The sequence below is a fragment of the Protomyctophum bolini genome, assembly GCF_963924005.1.
Source record: "Protomyctophum bolini genome assembly, chromosome: 5".
Classification (NCBI taxonomy): Eukaryota; Metazoa; Chordata; class Actinopteri; order Myctophiformes; family Myctophidae; genus Protomyctophum; species Protomyctophum bolini.
The window spans coordinates 2,846,985-2,868,729 of record NC_137866.1 but is presented as its reverse complement, the minus strand read 5'-3'; the positions used below and the strand labels follow the sequence as shown (position 1 = coordinate 2,868,729).

Genomic DNA, 21,745 nt, shown 5'->3' with positions numbered 1-21,745 from the left:
AAAACAATGACGAAAAATGTTCATCGACTACCTTTTTTCACTGACAAAAACTAAATGGAAACTAAGCTACGATGACTCAAACTATATAGACTAAATATACTAACAAATAAAAACTAGACAAAAATGTTAGGAAGGGACTAGTGGACAAGAGATCCAGCATAAGTCATTTTACACTTGCGTTGTGAGCTTGTAGATCGGCTATTTTCAGCAAGTGTAAAAACTGTCATTACGACGGCATCGTTCGCCACCGCCAAAATACATCTTTAGTCGACTAAATCAACTAGATTTATTCTACTAAAATCTTGTGATATTTAGTGGACTCAAACTAGACAAACACTAAAACATTCCAGGTGACTAAAATGTGAAAAATGTGCTGCCAAAAACAACTCTGTGAGTAAAGATCTAATGTCTCTTCCAGGCTCCAGCCATCACCACCATGCCTTCACCACACCTCCTGTATTCATCTTCATCTCCATCCTCACCATCCTCACCGTCCTCACTGATGCTACGTTGCCTGGTCACCATCCTTCTGCTGCTGCTGTCCTCTGGGGTCCAGGGTCAAGGTACCACGTTTATGTCTGTTGTCCTCTGTGTGTGTGTGTGTGTGTGTGTGTGTGTGTGTGTGTGTGTGTGTGTGTGTGTGTGTGTGTGTGTCTGTGTCTGTGTCTGTCTGTGTCTGTATGTGTCTCTATGGGCGTTGCTGAAAATGAGCACTTGTGCTCAGCTACTACCCTGGGTAAATAAAGGATATATAAAATAAAAAAAATAAAAGTCTGCATACAGCTTAAACATTAACTTTGACTACTAAACCCGAGTTGCTCGAGTTCATTCACTGTAGAACACTCTCCCTGTGATTGGCGAGTTGTCCCGAGTTATACGTTTTCATTGTTTAATTCCACGTCTGAAACGCGTGAAACGCACAGGTGTCCCTGAGTGTCTGAACAACGGAGGAGGAAGTCATTGCCAAAATGGGTTGCAGCTTGTTTCATACTACACAGTACAACATGTATGTATTCAACGAATGTAACAAAACAGGTTGTTTTATAAGAGATGAAAATGGCAATGTTGTATCTATCTACCGTACGTTGTATGTTCAGAAATCTCCCGCCCTCCTACACTGTTTTTGTTGTGACAAATCCAATATGCAAAGCAGCATTACATATGTAACCTCCACATCACATAACGGGTGCAGTGCTTAGTTTAGACAGTTTTTGGTTTAGACTAGTCATTGGTTAGACCAGTCATTAGTCCTACAACTACAACCTATCTCAAACCCTCACCCTAAACATATAACCTCCCACGGGGCAGCACACCTAAACCTAACCTTAACCCATGTCTAAACCTAACCTCCCACGGGGCAGCACACCTAAACCTAACCTTAACCCATGTCTAACCAATGACTAGTCTAAACTAAGTATGCACCCCAACATAACGCCCGGGCCAGATGTGTACATCTGTTCTTCTCCGTGGTGTCCTAATGTACTGTTACAGTAACACAGGGTTAATGTTGTGTGAGGCTCTGCGTGTAATTGTTTATCACGGAAGAGGAAAACTGATGCGTATTTAATGACTCCTCCTGAAGTAAAACCATAACGACCACTCACTGCCAGCTGCTGCTCTGGGCTCACATCAAGCATGGAGGAGAGGATGTCTGTCTGTCTGTCTGTCTGTCTGTCTGTCTGTCTGTCTGTCTGTCTGTCTGTCTGTCTTGTCATGTAAGGAAAGGAAAGGTACCATGTTTACCCAGGGTAACTGGACTAAGGAAAGGAAAGGTACTATGTTTACCCAGGGTAACTGGACTAAGCTCAATAACTTGTTTACAGCCAGGCCCTGCTCATAGAACATTTCATGGTAGAGGTTCAATGCCTTGTCCATTAAGGGCACTTCAGCGGTGGTAATTTTAACGTGCCGGTCCGGGGATACGAACTATAGCGACCTTCCGATATCAAGACCGCTCCGCAAACCGTTCGGCCATACCGCTGCCCGTCTGTCATGTCTGTCTGTCCCTCCGTCTGTCTGTCTGTCTGTCTGTCTGTCTGTCTGTCTGTCTGTCTGTCTGTCTGTCTGTCTGTCTGTCTGTCTGTCTGTCCGTCTGTCTGTCCGTCCGTCCGTCCGTCTGTCCGTCCGTCTGTCTCAGTGTCTGCTGTTGTTGTTAGTGGGTGCACGGAGGCTTTGACCTCCAGCTGAAATCCCTCCAGACCACGTCTGATCCTCTGCCAGGGCGCTGAAGAGGATGCCTTTTTATAGGCCCCTCGCCTATAGCACACACACGCACACACACACACACACACACACACACACACACACACACACACGCACGCACACACACACACACACACACACACACTGCAGTCAGAGACAGTGCTGTTGAGTGCTGAGGGTCGACAGAGAGGAGCTGAAGTACCGTAGTTAGTGTGATTCATGTTTCTGCGTCTCCTCTCCTCGTCCTCTCCTTCCCTTACTTCCTTCCTTCCGCTGTGCTGTGCCCCCCCCCTCCCCATACATACTGTATAGCACTGTGGGGGGTGTGGGGGGGGGGGGGTCCTCTGATGTGACCTCTGACCCCGACCATCCTGTCCCGTCCCCCCAAAACCCCAACCCCAAAAACAAGCTTCCTGTTGGAGAGAGAGGAGAGAGAGGAGAGGACAGGGCAGGTCTTTGATGGACGGAGCGCCCCGGAGGACAAGGGGGACATGACACATGAAAGACGGAGCGTTGTTGGGAAAACCCCTCTGTCGGAACATTATGTAACCCATTCTGACCTGAGATCAGACTCAAAACGCACAGAAGAATGGTGGTTCTTTAAACGCATTCTGACCTGAGATCAGATTCTAAAAAAATGTCTTAAATCCTGACAGTTTAAAAAAGAAAATAGCAGACCTACAAGCTCGTAGCGCGCCACTCGGTGGCGCGCTACGAGCTTGTAGGTCTGCTATTTTTCAATAGCTAAAGCATAACATGATGCTGACACCAAAAGGGGTTCCCGTTCAGAATGGGTTAAATCAGCACCAAAACAAGAGGCGGGTTTGATGCCGCCGGGGGAGAAGAAAGTGTCAGAGAAAGTTCTTCCAGGAATGGAAGGACTTTATGGAGAGGATTTTTTACAACCGCAGCAGAAGAAAAGGAAACAAAAGCCGGCGCTCATCCGGACATTTTTATTTGATCTTGGTGTGTAGCCTATATTATATTATATTATAGGATGGCCATACCTTCCCCCACTATGGGATGGCCATAGTACCTTCCCCCTATTGGCCTTCTGGGGGTTCGAAAACCCTGACTACGGACTAGCAAAACGACACGCACGCCACGCGCCACACATGCACCCATGCATGAATGCATGCACAAACAACTACCTACTAAAACCACTGGATCTCAAGGTTGTCTTCGTGCACATCCAGAGGTCCTTGAAGGCCATTCCCCACATCCAGAGGTCCTTGAAGGCCATTCCCCACATCCAGAGGTCCTTGAAGGCCATTCCCCAGCAAAATGAGGAACAGTTAAAACATCTACTGACTCACATCGTGTCACACTGGGACATGCTGTTAACTTGTCGATCTGCTGTTTTCGAAAAAATATATATGTGGAGACATTTTGAGAAATTATCAAATCAAATCAAACACATTTACAACAACCGAGATTGGCCACGGTGCTGTGTGTGCACAGGATGAAAACAAAAGCATAATGTACATGTGTGTGTGTGTGTCCATAAGCCCAAACATACGAGTATATATATATGCACAGAATGAAATAAATAAGATTAGGTACATTCTTAAAAAACCTTGATGGAATGGGAAGATCTATGGCTGTTCTCTACGGGGGTCCCTGGCTACACGCACATGCACACAAACACTACCACCTAACCTATGCACGCACACACACACACACACACACACAGCCACACACACACACACACACACACACACACACACACACACACACTTAACAAGTCTCTCTCTCTCTCCGTAGGCCGTCTGAAGCTCACAGTCTTGTCGGAGGACCGCCTGCAGATGAAATGGAAGGAGGCTGACGGACCGGTGCAGGGCTACAAGGTCAGGGTGAAGCCCATCTCAGGTGAGACTCATTAAAGGGCTACAAGGTCAGGGTGAAGCCCATCTCAGGTGAGACGTTAGACGGACCGGTGCAGGGCTACAAGGTCCGGGTGAAGCCCATCTCAGGTGAGACGTTAGACGGACCGGTGCAGGGCTACAAGGTCAGGGTGAAGCCCATCTCAGGTGAGACGTTAGACGGACCGGTGCAGGGCTACAAGGTCAGGGTGAAGCCCATCTCAGGTGAGACGTTAGGACCGGTGCAGGGCTACAAGGTCAGGGTGAAGCCCATCTCAGGTGAGACGTTAGGACCGGTGCAGGGCTACAAGGTCAGGGTGAAGCCCATCTCAGGTGAGACGTTAGGACCGGTGCAGGGCTACAAGGTCCGGGTGAAGCCCATCTCAGGTGAGACGTTAGGACCGGTGCAGGGCTACAAGGTCAGGGTGAAGCCCATCTCAGGTGAGACGTTAGGACAGACCGGTGCAGGGCTACAAGGTCAGGGTGAAGCCCATCTCAGGTGAGACGTTAGGACCGGTGCAGGGCTACAAGGTCAGGGTGAAGCCCATCTCAGGTGAGACGTTAGGACCGGTGCAGGGCTACAAGGTCAGGGTGAAGCCCATCTCAGGTGAGACGTTAGGACCGGTGCAGGGCTACAAGGTCCGGGTCAAACCCATCTCAGGTGAGACGTTAGGACAGACCGGTGCAGGGCTACAAGGTCAGGGTGAAGCCCATCTCAGGTGAGACGTTAGGACAGACCGGTGCAGGGCTACAAGGTCCGGGTGAAGCCCATCTCAGGTGAGACGTTAGGACCGGTGCAGGGCTACAAGGTCAGGGTGAAGCCCATCTCAGGTGAGACGTTAGGACCGGTGCAGGGCTACAAGGTCAGGGTGAAGCCCATCTCAGGTGAGACGTTAGGACCGGTGCAGGGCTACAAGGTCAGGGTGAAGCCCATCTCAGGTGAGACGTTAGGACCGGTGCAGGGCTACAAGGTCAGGGTGAAGCCCATCTCAGGTGAGACGTTAGGACAGACCGGTGCAGGGCTACAAGGTCAGGGTGAAGCCCATCTCAGGTGAGACGTTAGGACAGACCGGTGCAGGGCTACAAGGTCAGGGTGAAGCCCATCTCAGGTGAGACGTTAGGACCGGTGCAGGGCTACAAGGTCCGGGTCAAACCCATCTCAGGTGAGATTCATTAAAATGGATATAATAGGGTAGGTACCCTCACAAAAAACATGCAGTAATCCTGGTCTCTAAAACTGCCTCCCCCTGGCCAGCCGGGGCGCCTGATGGAGGGGAACGGAACTGGTCTCTAAACTGCCTCCCCCTGGCCAGCCGGGGCGCCTGATGGAGGGGAAAGGAACTGGTCTCTATACTGCCTCCCCCTGGCCAGCCGGGGCGCCTGATGGAGGGGAAAGGAACTGGTTGGAATAACGTGTTCCTTCCACGCGCTACGTCCAACCAGGGAAACTCCCCCCTGTCAGGTGTAAAGGAGCAACTTGGACACTCAGGCATGAAGGAAGCATGAGTTCAAGTCCGTTGCTCTCCCCTTGTCCCCCATATATGGGGACTAGGTTGGCGGAGGGTGTGTAGAGCCCAGGATCACATTAGATGATTGACACAGGGGTGAAAAATGGGTTACAAAATCGTGGGATAAAAAAAATATATATAAAAATGGATATAATATATATAACTCTCACTGTTGATTCAGACCTATTGTTTTGGGGGGGGCGGCGGCGGTGGCTCAGCGGTAGAGTGGCTGGATGGTAACCGCACGGTTGCCAGTTCGAACCCTGTGGTGCTCCCCCAGAGTTAGTGTGGAAGTGTCCTTGAGCAAGACTCTGAACCCCTGATTGCTCTTCCTGATGTGCTCATGGTTGGTGCCTTGCATGGTTTCCACCGCTATCGGTGTATGATTGTGTGTGTGTGACACATTTCTCCATGCTGCATGCCATGGTATGGAATACATTTTAACCCATTCTGAACGGGAACCCATTTTGGTGTTGGCATCATGTTATGCTTTAGCTATTGAAAAATAGCAGATCTACAAGCTCATAGCGCGCCACCGAGTGGCGCGCTATGAGCTTGTAGGTCTGCTATTTTTTGAAAAATCGAAGAACGACTGACATTTTTATAATCTGATCTCAGGTCAGAATGGGTTCATCAGACCAGTGTGTAGTCCAGTGGAAACCTCGTATGAATCTGATCTCAGGTCAAAATGGGTTAAACTATTTGACACATTTCTCCATGCTGCATGGTGTACGGTATGGAGTACATTTTAATGAGACCGTTGATAATGCAGTGCAGGAATTCAAAGGGAAATTAGGGGCACTTATGGCTGGTCAAATGGAGAGCAAATATAGTTACACTATAAAAACCACATGGTGTTGAAACTGTACCGTACGGTCCTGACAACAGCTTGAGTCCAGCTTCCTCACCGCGGTTCCTGTTTCAACTGTACTGTAGAACCTTCACAGCTGGCTGACAGAGACCCGGCCCAAAGTCTGACCACAATATCGGTAGAGAGCGCAAACCCACGGGTTCATGTACTTATTATTATTTTTTTTTTGCTTTCGCCTTTATTTTATTTTATTTTATTTTTATTTTTTTCACTTCATTTTTATTGAAGGAAGAACAGACAAAAAAAAAAAAAAAACAACTAACAAGACAATACGGGAAAGAAAAGGAAAAAAGACAAAAAGTAAAAGAAAAAAGGCTGCATTTTACATATTACAATAAACATTCAATGAAATTCTATCGCAATATCGCTAGGCTGAGAGAAGAGGTTCCACTTTTCCCATTTTTTATAGAATTTATCCTCTTGTAGTCTACAGTATGAATGTTAGTTTTTCCATAGAATACAGTTCCTCAATAATGTCCATCCATTGATCTTTCGTTGGTGAGTCCTGTTGGTACCAGCGTCGTGTGATTGCTTTTTTACTTGATGCTAAGAGGATCTTGATTAAATATTTATTTAAATTTTTTAACTTAAAAGTAAGAAGGACTTTGTTTACCCATATTCTACTATTCTACCGTATTCAATTCCCTTCCCAACAATATAACGGTCGCGGGTCTCGCACACACCAAGACTGCAGTTCAAAAATGTATTTCATTTTTGAACAGGACGACAAACGATTGGGCTATCCAGATTCCAGCCTTCATATCAGTGTCAGTTCACACTATATCGTTGTTTATTTGATATGTTTTGAACGGGTATAACGCACCTGAAGTCAGAGTGCGGCGGTGAAGAATGAAGAGTAATTTATTGCAACAATATTATAATAAAGCATGACGTAGTAGTTTAAAAATGCAGTAAAATGTCCAAGGCTCCTGCTTCACAGCCACAGGTGATGTCTGGTATAGGAACAGAGAGATTATGCTCCCCTCCCTCCCACGCCTCTCTCCTTCATTCTCACCCTTCGACGTCTCCCTACCCTGTGTTTTCTCCCTTTCTGTCATCCTGTTATCTCCTCCTCCATGCTTTGCATGTCAGAGAGAGAGAGAGAGGGAGAGAGAGAGAGAGAGAGCTGGGGCTCGAGTTCAGTCAGAAGATCTGGTGTAGATTGGATAAAAATCACACCCGTGTGAAGTGAGGGGTGCTCTTATCAATTCTCCATTTATTGTCAATGGAAATGTAATGTTTTTGTTGGACGAAAATAGACACTTTTTTTGATTGATTGAAATATTTATTAACAGTTTGTAGAATTACAGTACATTTCAAGCACAGACTCAATACAGAGACTGTTAACTGTGAGTGGACGACCCAATTAAGCATTACACTTGTTTACAACAGGGTCCACATTGTTCAATTCATCAAAACATTTAGAGACATACAAATAGACACTTCTATGTAGTTAAAGAACAGAACAGGAATATCATATAGGAAGCAAAAAGGGAAAAGATACATATACAGTGAGGGGAAAGGGGGGGAAAGACGATTTGCTCGTCTACAGTATGACGTAGAATTCTCCATTTATTGTCAATGGGAATTTCAGATGAAAATCTACACTATTCCTGAATATAGGAGGGGCTCGCGGCAAGCCCCTCAAACATTGGGGCAGGGCGTGTGAGGTTATGGTAACGGCTTCAGTCTGCATGTGAAGGACCACCCATGGCAGCGTGTTGAGAAAGCTAGAGACAGCCAGGGAGCCAGCCACGTTTTTATTTCCAGCTAGAAAGAAAAAAATGTCTGGGGCCGAGTCCACTTCAATTCGACATAGAGTAGCGCAAACGTCGATCACTCGCTGATTTCTGATCGTCTGCACCTTTGTTAAATTGACGCGAGGAAGCGAGGCGAGGGAGAAGACGGTGGTGGGTGAACATAATGGAGGGATTTATTTCACCCAGTGAGTCACGCCTGGTTATATGGCTGACGACGTGCAGCCAAGTATAAAAACAGGCATTAGTGAGACATCCCTGTCTTAGAGACTGAAGAACAAAGCATGCCTGGAACACAATGGCTCTTTCTAATGTATTGCCTCCTGCTATAAGAGCACACCTGGTCACAGAGGAGTGTGCGTGTGTGTGTGTGTGTATGTGTGTGTGTGTGTGTGTGTGTGTGTGTGTATGTGTGTGTGTGGTCGCAACCACCAGTTATCTTGCCGATTATTCTGTCGATTACTTTTTCGATGAAGCGCATAATTGAGAAACACCTTTTTCGAGTCCACTTCAATTCGGCATAGAGTAGCACAAATGCACACACACACACACACACACACACACACACACACACACACACACACACACACACACAGGCTCCTCATTACAATCAATATATTCACATTTGCCTCATGGAGACCCTTTATTCTCCCTCCCTGACCAGAGCTCGACCAGAGCCAGCAGTGATTTATTTCTCTGCCTTCACTTCTAGTCATTTTTACTAGTTGACTATAGTTGCCTAGTTTACTAGTCAACTAGTTGTTTACCTACTAGTCGACTACCTATTATGTAAACCCCCCTTTTTTTTTTTTTATAAATATTTGTACATTTAAAAACTGTGTACATTGGTCACTATAACTATAATGTACCTGATCTTGAGGCCTACAAAATCGGGGGGAAAAAATCAACTAGTCAACTAGTACCAACAAGGTCGACTAGTGGATTTACTAGTCGAGTAATTGTAACAGTAACAGTCGACTAGTTGAACAGTTGACTAGTTGACTAGTTGACTAGTTGCTTAATGCCCCACTGTCCATAAACACTGTGTTCTGTCTCCTCCCCCCAGACGTGCCCCAGCCGGAGCTGATGCTGACCACCACCCGGGGCCGGGCCACGGTGGCAGGACTGGACCCGGGCCAGGAGTACGCCCTGCAGGTTCTGGTGCTGAACGGGACCCTGGAGAGACTGCTGGCCAAGAGGCGCTTCACCAGTAAGAGTCTAAAGCCCACCACACACCGGCTGTGTCCGCCGCGCCGCGCGTTGCAGCCGCAGCCGGTCGCAGACGGTGTGTGATGGGCTTAAGAAATGTGGAGCCAGTAGCACATTTAGATTTTAGTTTAGTCATATTTTAGTCATCTGACATGTGTTAGTGTTAGTCTAGTTTTGGTCGACTAAATATCATAGGGTTTTAGTCGATATGTAGTCGCACAACGGCGTAATTCGACGATCAACAAAGCTCGCGAATGCATCGATGGCGACGTTGCAGATCGGGGCTATTTTTGCCGCGTATTATAAACACGTTGTAGCATGCGATGCATATGGGAATATAAACGTTGTACGGTTGTAGCGTGAAGCATTAGGGAATTCAGGAGGAGCGGAAATGTCCGTGGCAGGAAATATCAAATGGATCTTCCAGAGTTAAATTAACTGTACAGCTCCGGGGACGCTATACTGTACCGAGGAAGGACACGTGCAATAAAAAAAGATATCTGTCTTCGGGCTTTACTGTACATCTTTACATCATGCCAGAGAATGTCCAGAGAACCACCTGACTCCCCCTGAGTGGAACTGTGTTGTTTTTGGGCAGCAGATTTTAGATTTTAGTTTTAGTCATTAGTCTTTTAAGATAGATCTTTAACCCATTCTGACCTAAGATCAGATTCTAAAAAATGTCAGTCGTTCTTCGATTTTTCAAAAATAGCAGATCTACAAGCTCATAGCGCGCCACTCGGTGGCGCGCTATGAGCTTGTAGATCGGCTTTTTTTCAATATCTAAAGCACGACATGATGCTAACACCAAAAATGGGTTCCCGTTCAGAATGGGTTATTTGTCATTGCAACGTGTACAACGAAATTAAAAGTGCCAACCAATCAGTGCATCATATCACAAAACAACATACTGTATACAAGCAAACAAACAAAACACTCATGACTTCTTGTTATTGCACAACCCCAGCAGCACTAGTAATGCACAAACATGTCATTTTAGCTGTTATCGCACAACAAACCCTTATTGCACTTGAGATAGCAGAGAAAACTAAAAAGTGTCGCAGCAACAGATCATTTTTTTTAGCAGCATTGAGTGCAACTACCGCTGTGGGATAGAAGCTGTTACTGAATCTGTTGGTCTTTGAATCTGTTGGTCTTTGAATAGTTTTCATTTAGTCATAGCCTAGTAACATTTTATAGTCACCTGGAATGTTTTAGTGTCTAGTCTAGTTTTAGTCGACTAAATATCATAAGATTTTAGTCGACAGTTGATTTTTGTCAACTGTCCTGAGACCTGAGACCTGATTCAACAAATGCCTTCTAAACATAGACTGTAAAAAATATGGACAAAGCGTTCCGCGGGTCTAACATGAACGTAAAATGAAGCCTGTCAGTCCTTGCAATGGAAGTCGCCATCTTTCTAGATCCGTTTTGGTCCAGCTGGCCATTGGCTGGCCCAGACAACGAGGCGGGACTTCCCCCCTTCTTCTCCGTTGGTTTTTATTTTGACTTGAGTGGGTGGGGGATCCCGTTCATAGACTGTAACGGTAGCCACGCCCCTCAGAACATACGCAACTTTATGGTCATTTTTTTAATTAATGGGACCATAATTTTCCAAAAAGAATATTATGACATTAGAAATGAGACTTTAAACTAGTGACTGGAAGCAGAAAGTATTCATGACCATGTTTATTAAGGTAATACAGTCTAGGTGAAGTTGGGCCCAAATACATGGACTTCTATGGGGCTATGGGTTTTTCTGGGTCCAATGACAGACAGCGCCACAACAGACCTTTATATGAACTTTCATTTCCTTAGTGGCTTCACAAAATATCTGTCTGACTGCCCCCCTGCTTCTAAACAGTTTTCTGAAAAACCTCATGTTTCTATATCAGTCGTTCTCAAACATTTTCATGTCAAGAACCCCAAGAAATATGTAATTACGGCCTGCCGACCCGCATCTGAAAATATGTTGTTCCAAGGACCCCCCCCCCCCCCAGAAGCAAAGACTTGGGTTAAAACATTCACTGTGTAAGAATATATATTCAAAGATTTGTGGCACATTTTCAAGATTTTTCGAAAATGCTATGAGCTTGTAGATCTGCTATTTTCCAATAGCTAAAGTATAACATAATGCTTAGTTGAAACACCAAAAGGGGTAACTTCCCGCCCAGGACGGGTTAAAGGCAAAACGACAGAATGTGTAATGATGACAGATGTTCAACCTGGGAGAATCAAAAGTTTTCTAAAAATTCCGCTGGGAGCTTATTGTAGAAAACGGTGTTTTAGCTGACGGATGAAAACGAGAAAAGACATTTCCAGTTTCTCTATAGGGACACAAACCGTAGCTTGGTCATGTGTATTATTACTCTATGACAATTGACAAAGCCTTCCGTCCGGGGATTAGCATTCCAGAAGGGATTCCATTAACCCATTATGACCTGAGCTCAAATCTACAAATGTCTTCTAAATCCTGACAGTGTTCTGAAAAAAACCTATGTTTCTATTGTCAGTCGTTCTCAAACATTTTCATGTCAAGAACCCCCAAAGATTATATGTAATTGGCCACTGACCCCCATCTGAAAACTTTGGCTGTGAAACAATATAAGATAAAGAAGATATAGAAAAAATAAAATAGCAGACCTACACAAGCACTCGGTGCCGCGCTATGAGCTTGTAGATCTGCCATTTTCCAATAGCTAAAGTATAACATAATGCTTGAAACACCAAATCCGATGCCCTCATTGTCCCCTCACGTTAACCCCCAGAAGATGCCTGTATGGTTCTATAGTTCTATCGTTTAATTATAATGAATCACGACGACAATAAGAATCAACCAACTCAGGTCGACAAATATAATCTCTATTGTTTTGACTTATGATTTATGTCAACCTTTCTTTGGATTTGACACATTATTATTATTAGTCTCCCATGCCTCAGAATGTATTCTTCCCCCCAGGTTGGTTCAGACTAGTCGAGCGTACATGGATGTGTAAAGCTGTATTCCTGTCCGTACTCGCAGGGCGGAGCGGTGATAGTAGGTTACTGTGTCGTGTGGAGCGACGTCTGAGCGTGTGCGGGCAGGTCAGAGAATCATGGTTGACTTTTAGAAGCTGGCTGTCGTTCTGTGAAATATGGCAGTCTGGGAATTCCTTCCTTTTTCTGCTGTGTTCTTCCCTCTCCCTGGTTTAACCCATTCTGAACGGGAGGGGAGGGGAGGGGAACAACCCCTTTTGGTGTTTTTTAAAAAGCATTATGTTATAGTTTAGCTGTTGGAAAATATATAGCAGATCTACAAGCTCGTATGGCGCGGCACCGAGTTGTTGTAGCTCTGCTATTTTTTTTAAAAGTCGTGACAATGCCGGCGCAAATCTTTGGATATATATTCTTTCAGAACGGATGTTTTTAACTCAAATCTTTGCTTCTGGCATATTTTCAGATGGGGGTCGGCGGCCAATTACATAATTATAATCTTTGGGGGTCATTGACATGAAATAGTTTGAGAACCACTGACATAGAAACATAGGTTTTTTTTTTTTTTTTTTTTGAAAACTGTCCTGATTTAGAAGGCATCGTCCTCAGGTCTGAATGGGTTAATACCCTCCGGGGGTCGTTCGCTATTTTCACAGAAATGTTATCCTAAAAATTGGCTGTTGTTACTACTCTGCTTTTCGATTGATTGATTAAAATATTTATTAACAGTTTGTAGAATTACAGTACATTTCAAGCACAAACTCAATACAGAGACTGTTAACTGTGAGTGGACGACCCAATTAAGCATTACACTTGTTTACGACAGGGTCCACATTGTTCAATTCATCAAAACATATAGAGACATACAAATAGACACTTCTATGTAGTTAAAGAACAGAACAGGAATTCATCATATATAAGCAAAAAGGGAAAAGATACATATACAGTGAGGGGAAAAGGGGGGGGGGGGGGTGGGGTGGGGGAGGATTCAGATTTTACGGGGGCCAGTTTCGAATTGCAGCCATCCGTAGGTGCCCTTTGAGAGCGGTTTTGAAGGAGTCAAGGGATTCACATGTCTTAATGACTAGTGTTGGTAGGGCGTTCCACATTTTGGTGGCATAGGAGCGAAAATAATTTAGTCCCTTGTTTGTGCCGAATCTGGGTTGCACATGGTTCGTTGCACTCCCTCTGGTGTTGTGGGTGTGGACTTCGTTTACATTAAGGAAGTATTTAGACAGGTACATGGGTATCTCTGCCCCAGGCAGTGATGGGATTACATTAGGAGTATAACGAATTGGAGTATATTCCATAACTTCTCTTGTGAACTTGCCTAAACAAATACATGGGGAAAAAAACAGATAAATCACTGGACGTTCTTTTCTTATGCTCCTTTGATTATCCCATTTTGGGGCGGGAACCCCTTTTGGTGTTATAGCATTATGTTATGCTTTATAGCTATTGAAAAAACAGCAGATCTACAAGCTCATAGCGCGCCACTCGGTGGCGCGCTATGAGCTTGTAGATCTGCTATTTTTTTTTTAAACGACTGACGTGGAAACATAGCTTTTTCAGAAAACTGTCATTTTCAAACAGACATTTTTTTTAGAATCTGATCTCAGGTCAGAATGGGTTATACAGTAGGTGGCCTCGCGTCACCTCACACAGGGCCTACTGTACAGCATCATACTGTACTATATCATCATCATACTATAATTCTGACATTGTCTGTCTGAATGTCTGAATGTGTGTCAGACAATCACTCCCACTTGTCACACAGGCATTGACCATAATACTATGGAGGTCTTAGCGAAGCCCCTTTTTCCCAATTTAACAAACTATAAATTAATAATGCATTTATTAGTATCGTCGGTATATACATATACGGTAGCTGAAAAAATACATGATCTAGTTAGTTAGTTACTTTATTGACACAAATGTATAAAACATTGGGTCCAAACAATAATAAAAAACCCATGAATCAAAAACTTTAAAAAGGTACAATACATTAAAATATACAATACACAATACAGAAACCCTTTACAACAGGAGCTTTCTATTGCTCCACAAGTGACAGGCAGGCATGTAGCATAATTATGCTCTCTGTTAGTGCCCACAAAGAGTGAGCTCAAATCAATACCCTCATGTCCATATTTCTCTCCGATATCTTGAGGGGACAAACCAGTATGTGCTGTTCGTTTTGTATACCAGTCTCACATTGGCCAAACCGCTGTTCAGGTGGTATTCCCGCTGTTCAACCGCTGTTCAGGTGGTATTCCCATTTCCACACGCAGTCTATGAGCGGACAACCGAAACCGTGTAAAGGTTATCCTCAAATAGTCCTCAATGTAAGGTGTACTGCTGGTGCTGGTATAGAGTGGGTGAACAGATAGATCTGGGTTGATGGCCCTGGTATGTCTTATATCTTGTTCCCTCTTTGGATTGTAATTTATGAATCATGTCCCTTCGGTCACTCTCAATATGATCTCGTTTTTCCATTATCTCAGTTAAATGAGAATACAGAGCAGGCTGAGAGAAAAGCTATACAATAACGAAGAAACCATTCTGGACTGACTAAAGTCAAACCAAAGCAACACTACCATGTATTCTAGTATTATCATCATGTTGGTTGATTTTCATGAATTATACATTCATTACAATATGACTATTAATTCCATTTCATCTGTAATGTTGGAAATGTTGAAAAAAATACAAACCAATATAAGCCTATTTCACATAAATAATGATTACGTCATAACAAGACCCATGGTGCTAGGAAGGTTTATGAATAGAAGAGGACACAATATTAACCATTATATATTTACACATATTTTAACCTCTTTAACCATTATTCATTAATCTGTGACACTTTATAGCTTTTAACTTCTTTAACCCATTCTGACCTGAGATCAGATTCTAAAAATGTCTGTTTGAAAATGACATTTGAAAAAGCTATGTTTGTATATGTCAGTCGTTCTTCGTTTTTTTTCAAAAATAGCAGATCTACAAGCTCAGTAGCCCTTGTAGATCTGCTATTTTTCAATAGCTAAAGCATAACATAATGCTAACACCAAAAGGGGTTCACGCCCCAAAATGGGTTAACCATTATTAATTAATCTGTGTCACTTTATAGCTTTTAACCTCTTCAACCATTATTTGACGCTTTAGCTGTTGAAAAATAGCAGATCTACAAGCTCACATTTATTTATTTTTTTCCAGATAACATTTAGGATTTAGAAGACATTTAGTAGAATCTGGTCTCAGGTCTTAATGGGTTAAATTAGATTAGATTATTAACCCCTTTAAGCCCCTATATATACTTCATCATACGACGCATATAGTTTAAAAAAAAATAGCTGATCTACAAGCTCACAGAGCAGGCTGAGAGAAACAAAAACTATACAATAATGAAGAAAGGATTCTGATCTGATGACACGAGAGACAAAACGACAGTGTGATCTAGTTGAGCTCACAGACACAACTCAGCAGTGGATCCACATCCGAGCCCAAGTCCAGCATGGAGGTTGTGTGTGAACGTGGTGTGGACTCTGTAGAGGAGAGTCATGGTGTCGTCAGACACGCTGTAGAAGGCCAGAGTACCTGCACTGTGGTCCAGGTACACTCCTACTCTGGAGCAGGACATATCGCCTGGGATGGGAGTATCGATGCCTCCGTGTGAGATAAAATAACCTCCGCTGGCACGGTATAAACACCATGATTTATCATTGGATCCAAATGCAAATTCACGACCAGACCCTGTTCCGCTGATATCTTTATATGAGACTGCTGCGTCATACCAGCCACTGGCCTCTACCTCCCAGTACCAGCGTCCACTCAGAGCCTCTCTGCTCAGAACCTGCCTCACTCCAGTGAATCTCTCTGGGTGATCAGGATGAGATTGTGGTTCTTTCATCCATGTCACTTTCCTGTTCCCTTCAGACAGAGACAGCTGTTGGTGAGCCGTGTTTGGATCCAGTGTGATCGGACGTGAATACTGTAAGAACTCAGCTCTGGTCTTGGGTTCTGCTGGTGCTGACGGTGACACCAGTGGCGGATTTGCCAATCTGGGGGCTCCCGGCAAAGCTGAGGCGGGGGGGCGGAGGGCGGTCCGTGGGGGGTAGTCGGGCGGGGGGAGGGTGGACCGCGGGAGGACGGCGGGCGGGGGGAGGGTGGACCGCGGGCGGAAGGCGGATAGGCGGCGGGGGCGCAGAGCCTCGGGGCTCTGCGCAGCCGCGCGGTCTGCGTCGTGCAACAAACTGTCCCCGAGTGAAACATCCACTCTGTTCACTGCCTCCGAGATCTTTGTCCCTTCCTCTGTGAGAATGTCCTCCAGTCTGTCCCTCATCTTGGACACGGCCACAGTCACATCTTCAAAGTGTCTCAGAGGACGGACATGGCTGCTGACTGGCTGTGTAGAGTCACCGGTGGTCGAGAGGGAGGAGGTGTAACGCTGTAGGAAACGGATGTGATCCTCTGTGAGCTCCAGCTGCTCCAGCTCAGCATGTCTCCTCCTCAGTTCAGTGACCTCCTGCTCCGCACGCCTCCTCAGTTCTTCGGCACGGCTCACTTGGCGTTCCCGCTGGTCTCGGATCAGCTGCCTCACCTCGGACCGTCTTCTCTCCACGGAAGAGATGAGCTCAGTGAAGACGGCGTCGCTGTCCTCCACTGCTCTGTCGGCACCGTGGTCGATGGACTCCACCTCCTGGTGAAGCCCCTCCACGTCTTTCTCTCTCTCCTGGATTCTCTGCCGGATGTTCTGCCGACTCGCATCGAGCTCTTTCTGTCTCTCGGCCCGTTCCGCTGCGGCCGAGGTGGTGTCGTGACCTTTGTGTTCTTCCACGGAGCACAGAGAGCAGATGCACTGCTGATCGGTGCGACAGAACAGCTTCCTCACCTCGTTGTGCCGAGAGCAGATGTTCTCCTGAAGCTCTCCGGAGGCGTGGACCAGCTGGTGTCTCTTAAAGGCAGGAGACTGATAGTGAGGCTGGAGGTGAGTGTCACAGTAAGAGACCAGACACTGAAGACACGTCTTCACAGCTTTCAGTCTCCGCCCAGTGCAGACGTCACAGGCCACGTCTCCAGGTCCAGCGTAGCAGTGATCAGGAGGAGCAGCTTGGAGTCCTGTTGATATAGATTGATACAACATGTATTAATCAATATGATTAAAATATATATATATATATTTCATTTGTCTATGTGCCTGTACCCTCAAATTAAAACAAACAACTACATTATTACTGTGTAGCCATCATAAATCACAGAGCAACTGTGTCAAAAGTAATAAACACTATACTATAAAAATAAATGGCAGTAATAAATAGCAGATCTACAAGCTTACAACACCCAATTTTGTAATTTTTTTGGAAAGGAATTTTCTTTTTAAAAAGTGATTAGATGTATCAGTGATTTATTTGTATATTTAATTTATTTGTCATAATATCTGCTCTGTGCAATTTGTGATTACGAAGTCTAAAAGGCAAACAGAAATACAAACTGCAGTGTAAGTTCAATGAAAAAAAACAACAACAATAATTAAATCCTTAATTATTACTGCAATTGTTTGTGTGACAATTAACCAATTAACACACGTGGTGTGTTTATTGTTTAGTTCTGGGTAAAGTCCAGACCTTCTGGGACACAATGATAAATCACATGTCATTATCCACATAGTTGACATGGCTGGCCTTGGGACTCCATATATGGACTCGACACTTTATCATACAGTCCTGATTGGCCAACGCTATTGGAGTTGAGCATGAGAGAGAGAGAGAGAGAGAGAGAGAGAGAGCAGCCAATGAGGGAGCAGAAAACAGCACCGGTCAATATGACCCATGCAGCGTTCGAGACAAGCTGTAGATTTACTTAAGTTAATGTAGGGGCGGAGCCGCCATGGTTGCATGTTTCACTCTTTTACTCAGAGATCCGTTTGTCTACATTGTGTAATACTTTCAGGCATCGGACCTACACGTGTCTGCTACCGTATTAAACCACTTCAAGCTTTTCAATTGATAAAACAGGTCGGGAGTTATTAAACCGAACGTGGACGCTGTTCCAGTGTTACATTTGCTGCGCATATCAGATTTATTGTAACGGCATGCGTGATGGATGTAACAACGCTAGAAAACAGCATTAAACATATCGTTTTCGGCTTAAAGCAATTATATTTCATTGAAGCAACTCCTTAACATTGTTTTCATACCATGGATGTGATAAGAAAACATATACTCCAGGTGTAAAATGTTTTCGCATTTTGAGAAAAGTCGGTTTTTCGCCAATAATTCCCCGTGGGATGAAGGTAAACACTTCAAACTTCCTGGGCACGTAGAGTACGTTGCTGTACACATACTGACCCGATGGCGTCATGATGGCGTTGACCAATCAAGAGATAACGTGCATGTTACAACCATGACGCGTTACAACCGTCATGGTTGTTTTCCACCGCTGTTTTTGTACGTACTATTTTTGTACGTACTATTTTTGTCGACGTTTCATGTCTTTATCGGTTCAGTAAATGCATATCTGATCTGGGAGCTGTTTTTACAAGAGAACTTGAAGGTCTCACCTGTCTTCTTCAGGCTCTCCACCACCTCGGCCAACATGGTGCTTTTCTTCAGAACGGGTCTTGGGTTGAAGTTTTGACTGCATTGTGGACAGCTGAACCTCCCTCTCTGATCGTCCTGGTTCCAGTGTCCCTCGATACACGTGCTGCAGTAGCTGTGTCCACAGGGAACAGTCACTGGAGCATTCAGTAGATTCAGACAGATAGAACAGCAGAACTGTCCATGATCCAGTTGAACTCCCCGCTGCGCCATTTTAGTACGACTGACTGACTTGACTGACTGCCTGACAGACGAGTTTTAGTTTGGTTGCATTTTCTCTGAAAACACGTGACATGGGAGGTTCATCCCGGTTGTGTGTGTGTGTGTGTGTGTGCGTGTGTGTGTGTGTGTGTGTGTGTGTGGGGGGGGGGGGGTATGTGTGTGTGGGTGTGTTGGTTGATGGGGCCTATAACAACAGGAATCTGCTGCAGGCACTCTGCTGAGGTTCCAGGTTCCACTTTGTTTCCTTGTGTACGGCACAAACACATGGTTCAACTTCATATTGAGCTTGTGTTCAGGTAGATTATTATAAACAATACTATTATATTATACACTCAGGCGAGGCTGTGGCTCAGGAGGTAGAGCAGGTCGTCCAATGATCCCTGGGTCGGCGGTTCGAATCCCGGCTCCTCCTCCTGTCCTACATGTGGAAGTGTCCTTGGGCAAAGACACTGAACCCTACATTGCCTCCAGTGAGTCGGTCGGTGTGAGCTCGCCACCGTTGGTGTGTGAAAGTGGGAAGTGAGGACGCTGGCGTCGACTGTTCGCCGCTTCACCTCCCAATGAATTAATGAATGAACCGTTGTAAAGAGCTTGGAAAAGCGCTATAAAAATGCAATTCATTATAATTCATTAAAATGAATCTAGGTCAATTACAGGTTGCACAAAATAGGCCATAGCCAGACTTGTGCTGGGCTCTTCTATAAGAACTAGTATTGTAAATATGCAGTCCAGCCTCTCATGGCTCACTATTGAGCAAAGAATTTCCTCAAGTTTGGCCACATTTTTCTCCAAACGTGTAAATGACTACAGTCTTATAGGTCACTGGGTCATTCAGTTCACTGCTTCTCAACAAAAACATGTGCCATGAGTGTGCATTTAACATGTGTGCATGTGCGCGCGTGTGCGTTCGTGTGCGAGCGTGTGTGACAGGTGACCAACTTGACCTTGAATCATTAACAAAGTATCAATTTCACCAGGGCTATAGTCTATGCAAATGCAAACACTATTGAAAGTTAAAAGCACACTGACTCAAGTGAGAGAACGTATGTCCGAACAAATTGCTCCATCGCAAAAAGTAAAAGTCGAATGCGATTTTTGTTTTCGCCGTGAGTGACCCGAGACATTGAGGTACGCCGTGTGTGCGATCGTGGTATTGGTACGATGAAAAAAAACGTGGTTATAAGAGCGAGTTAAGAAATTGTGTTTGTGATGAAAAAATTGCTGACTCAGTCATTCAGGCAAGCTGAATGAGTCAGGACATAACAGGATGTGATTGGCCCGGAATGAGATGATGTACCGTATGATGATGATAAGATGGCGACCCCTCCTCACTTCACACGGGTGTGATTCTTTTCCCTCCTCTTCAGTCGAGGGTCTCCGCGAGGAGGAGCTGATCCGCAGCGGGAGCCGCGAGCATCGCAACAACAAGAAGGTGTTGCCGGGCGGATCGTCCTCCTCCTCCTCCTCCTCGTCAGGGTCAGGAGACATGGACGACGTGACCGAAGCTCTGCTGGGCATTCCTACCCTCCTCTACCAGGACCCCACCCCCAGCATGACCCCCACCGTGACCCCTACAATGACCCCCATGACCCCTACAACCACTACACCTACTACTGCTACAGGTAGGACCCCACCCCCACCGTGACCCCCACCATGACCCCCATGACCCCTACAACCACTACACCTACTACTGCTACAGGTAGGACCCCACCCCCACCGTGACCCCTACCATAACCCCCATGACCCCTACAACCACTACACCTACTACTATTACTGCTGCTGCTACAGGTAGGGAACAGCCAACTCTGACTTTTAACCCACATGCAGTAATCCTGGTCTCTAAACTGCCTCCCCCTGGCCAGCCGGGGCGCCTGATGGAGGGGAAAGGAACTGGTTGGAATAACGTGTTCCTTCCACGCGCTACGTCCAACCAGGGAAACTCCCCCCTGTCAGGTGTAAAAGGAGCAACTTGGACACTCAGGCATGAAGGAAGCATGAGTTCAAGTCCGTTGCTCTCCCCTTGTCCCCCATATATGGGGACTAGGTTGGTGGAGGGTGTGTAGAGCCCAGGATCACATTAGATGATTGACACAGGGGTGAAAAATGGGTTACAAAATCGTGGGATAAAAATAAATAAAAATAAAAAACCCACATAGACTTCAGTGAGGACGCATCTGTGTCACATTACAGCTTTTAAGCACTTTCAACCGTTATTTTAAATTTTAGCTGTTGGGGAAAAAATAGCAGATCTACAAGCTCATAGCGCGGCACCACTATTTTTAGAAAACAATCGTGAAAATTGTGGTCAAATCTTTGGATATATGTTTGTTCACAGCGAACGTTTTTAACTCAAATATTAGCTTCTGGGGGGGGGGGGGGGGGGGGTCCCTGGAACAACATATTTTCAGATGGGGGTCCGCGGCCAAATACAGATAATTCTGTGGGTCCTTGACGTGAAATAGTTTGAGAACCACTGACATAGAAACATGAGGGTTTTTCAGCAAACTGTCATGATTTAGAAAGACCATTAATTTTGTAGGATTAA

General features: G+C 45.2%; 2 protein-coding genes across 2 annotated transcripts in view; one reads left to right on the top strand and one right to left on the bottom strand.

Moving 5' to 3' along the window:
* Positions 1-21,745, top strand: part of LOC308316123 (collagen alpha-1(XX) chain-like) — a 79,065-nt gene that overhangs the window by 7,754 nt on the left and 49,566 nt on the right. Inside the window, exons 2-5 of the mRNA XM_080764528.1 lie at positions 418-563; positions 3,967-4,071; positions 9,267-9,410; positions 20,568-20,822. Coding sequence (XP_080620654.1) covers positions 437-563; positions 3,967-4,071; positions 9,267-9,410; positions 20,568-20,822 — 631 coding nt within the window. The 5' untranslated portion in view covers positions 418-436. The remainder of the gene's footprint in view (positions 1-417; positions 564-3,966; positions 4,072-9,266; positions 9,411-20,567; positions 20,823-21,745) is intronic.
* LOC308315880 (E3 ubiquitin/ISG15 ligase TRIM25-like) lies at positions 15,849-19,191 on the bottom strand (the record flags this gene model as incomplete). The annotated part of the gene is made up of 2 exons (XM_080764121.1): positions 15,849-17,500; positions 18,942-19,191. 2 exons carry the CDS (start codon positions 19,189-19,191, stop codon positions 15,849-15,851), a joined length of 1,902 nt encoding a protein of 633 aa, XP_080620247.1.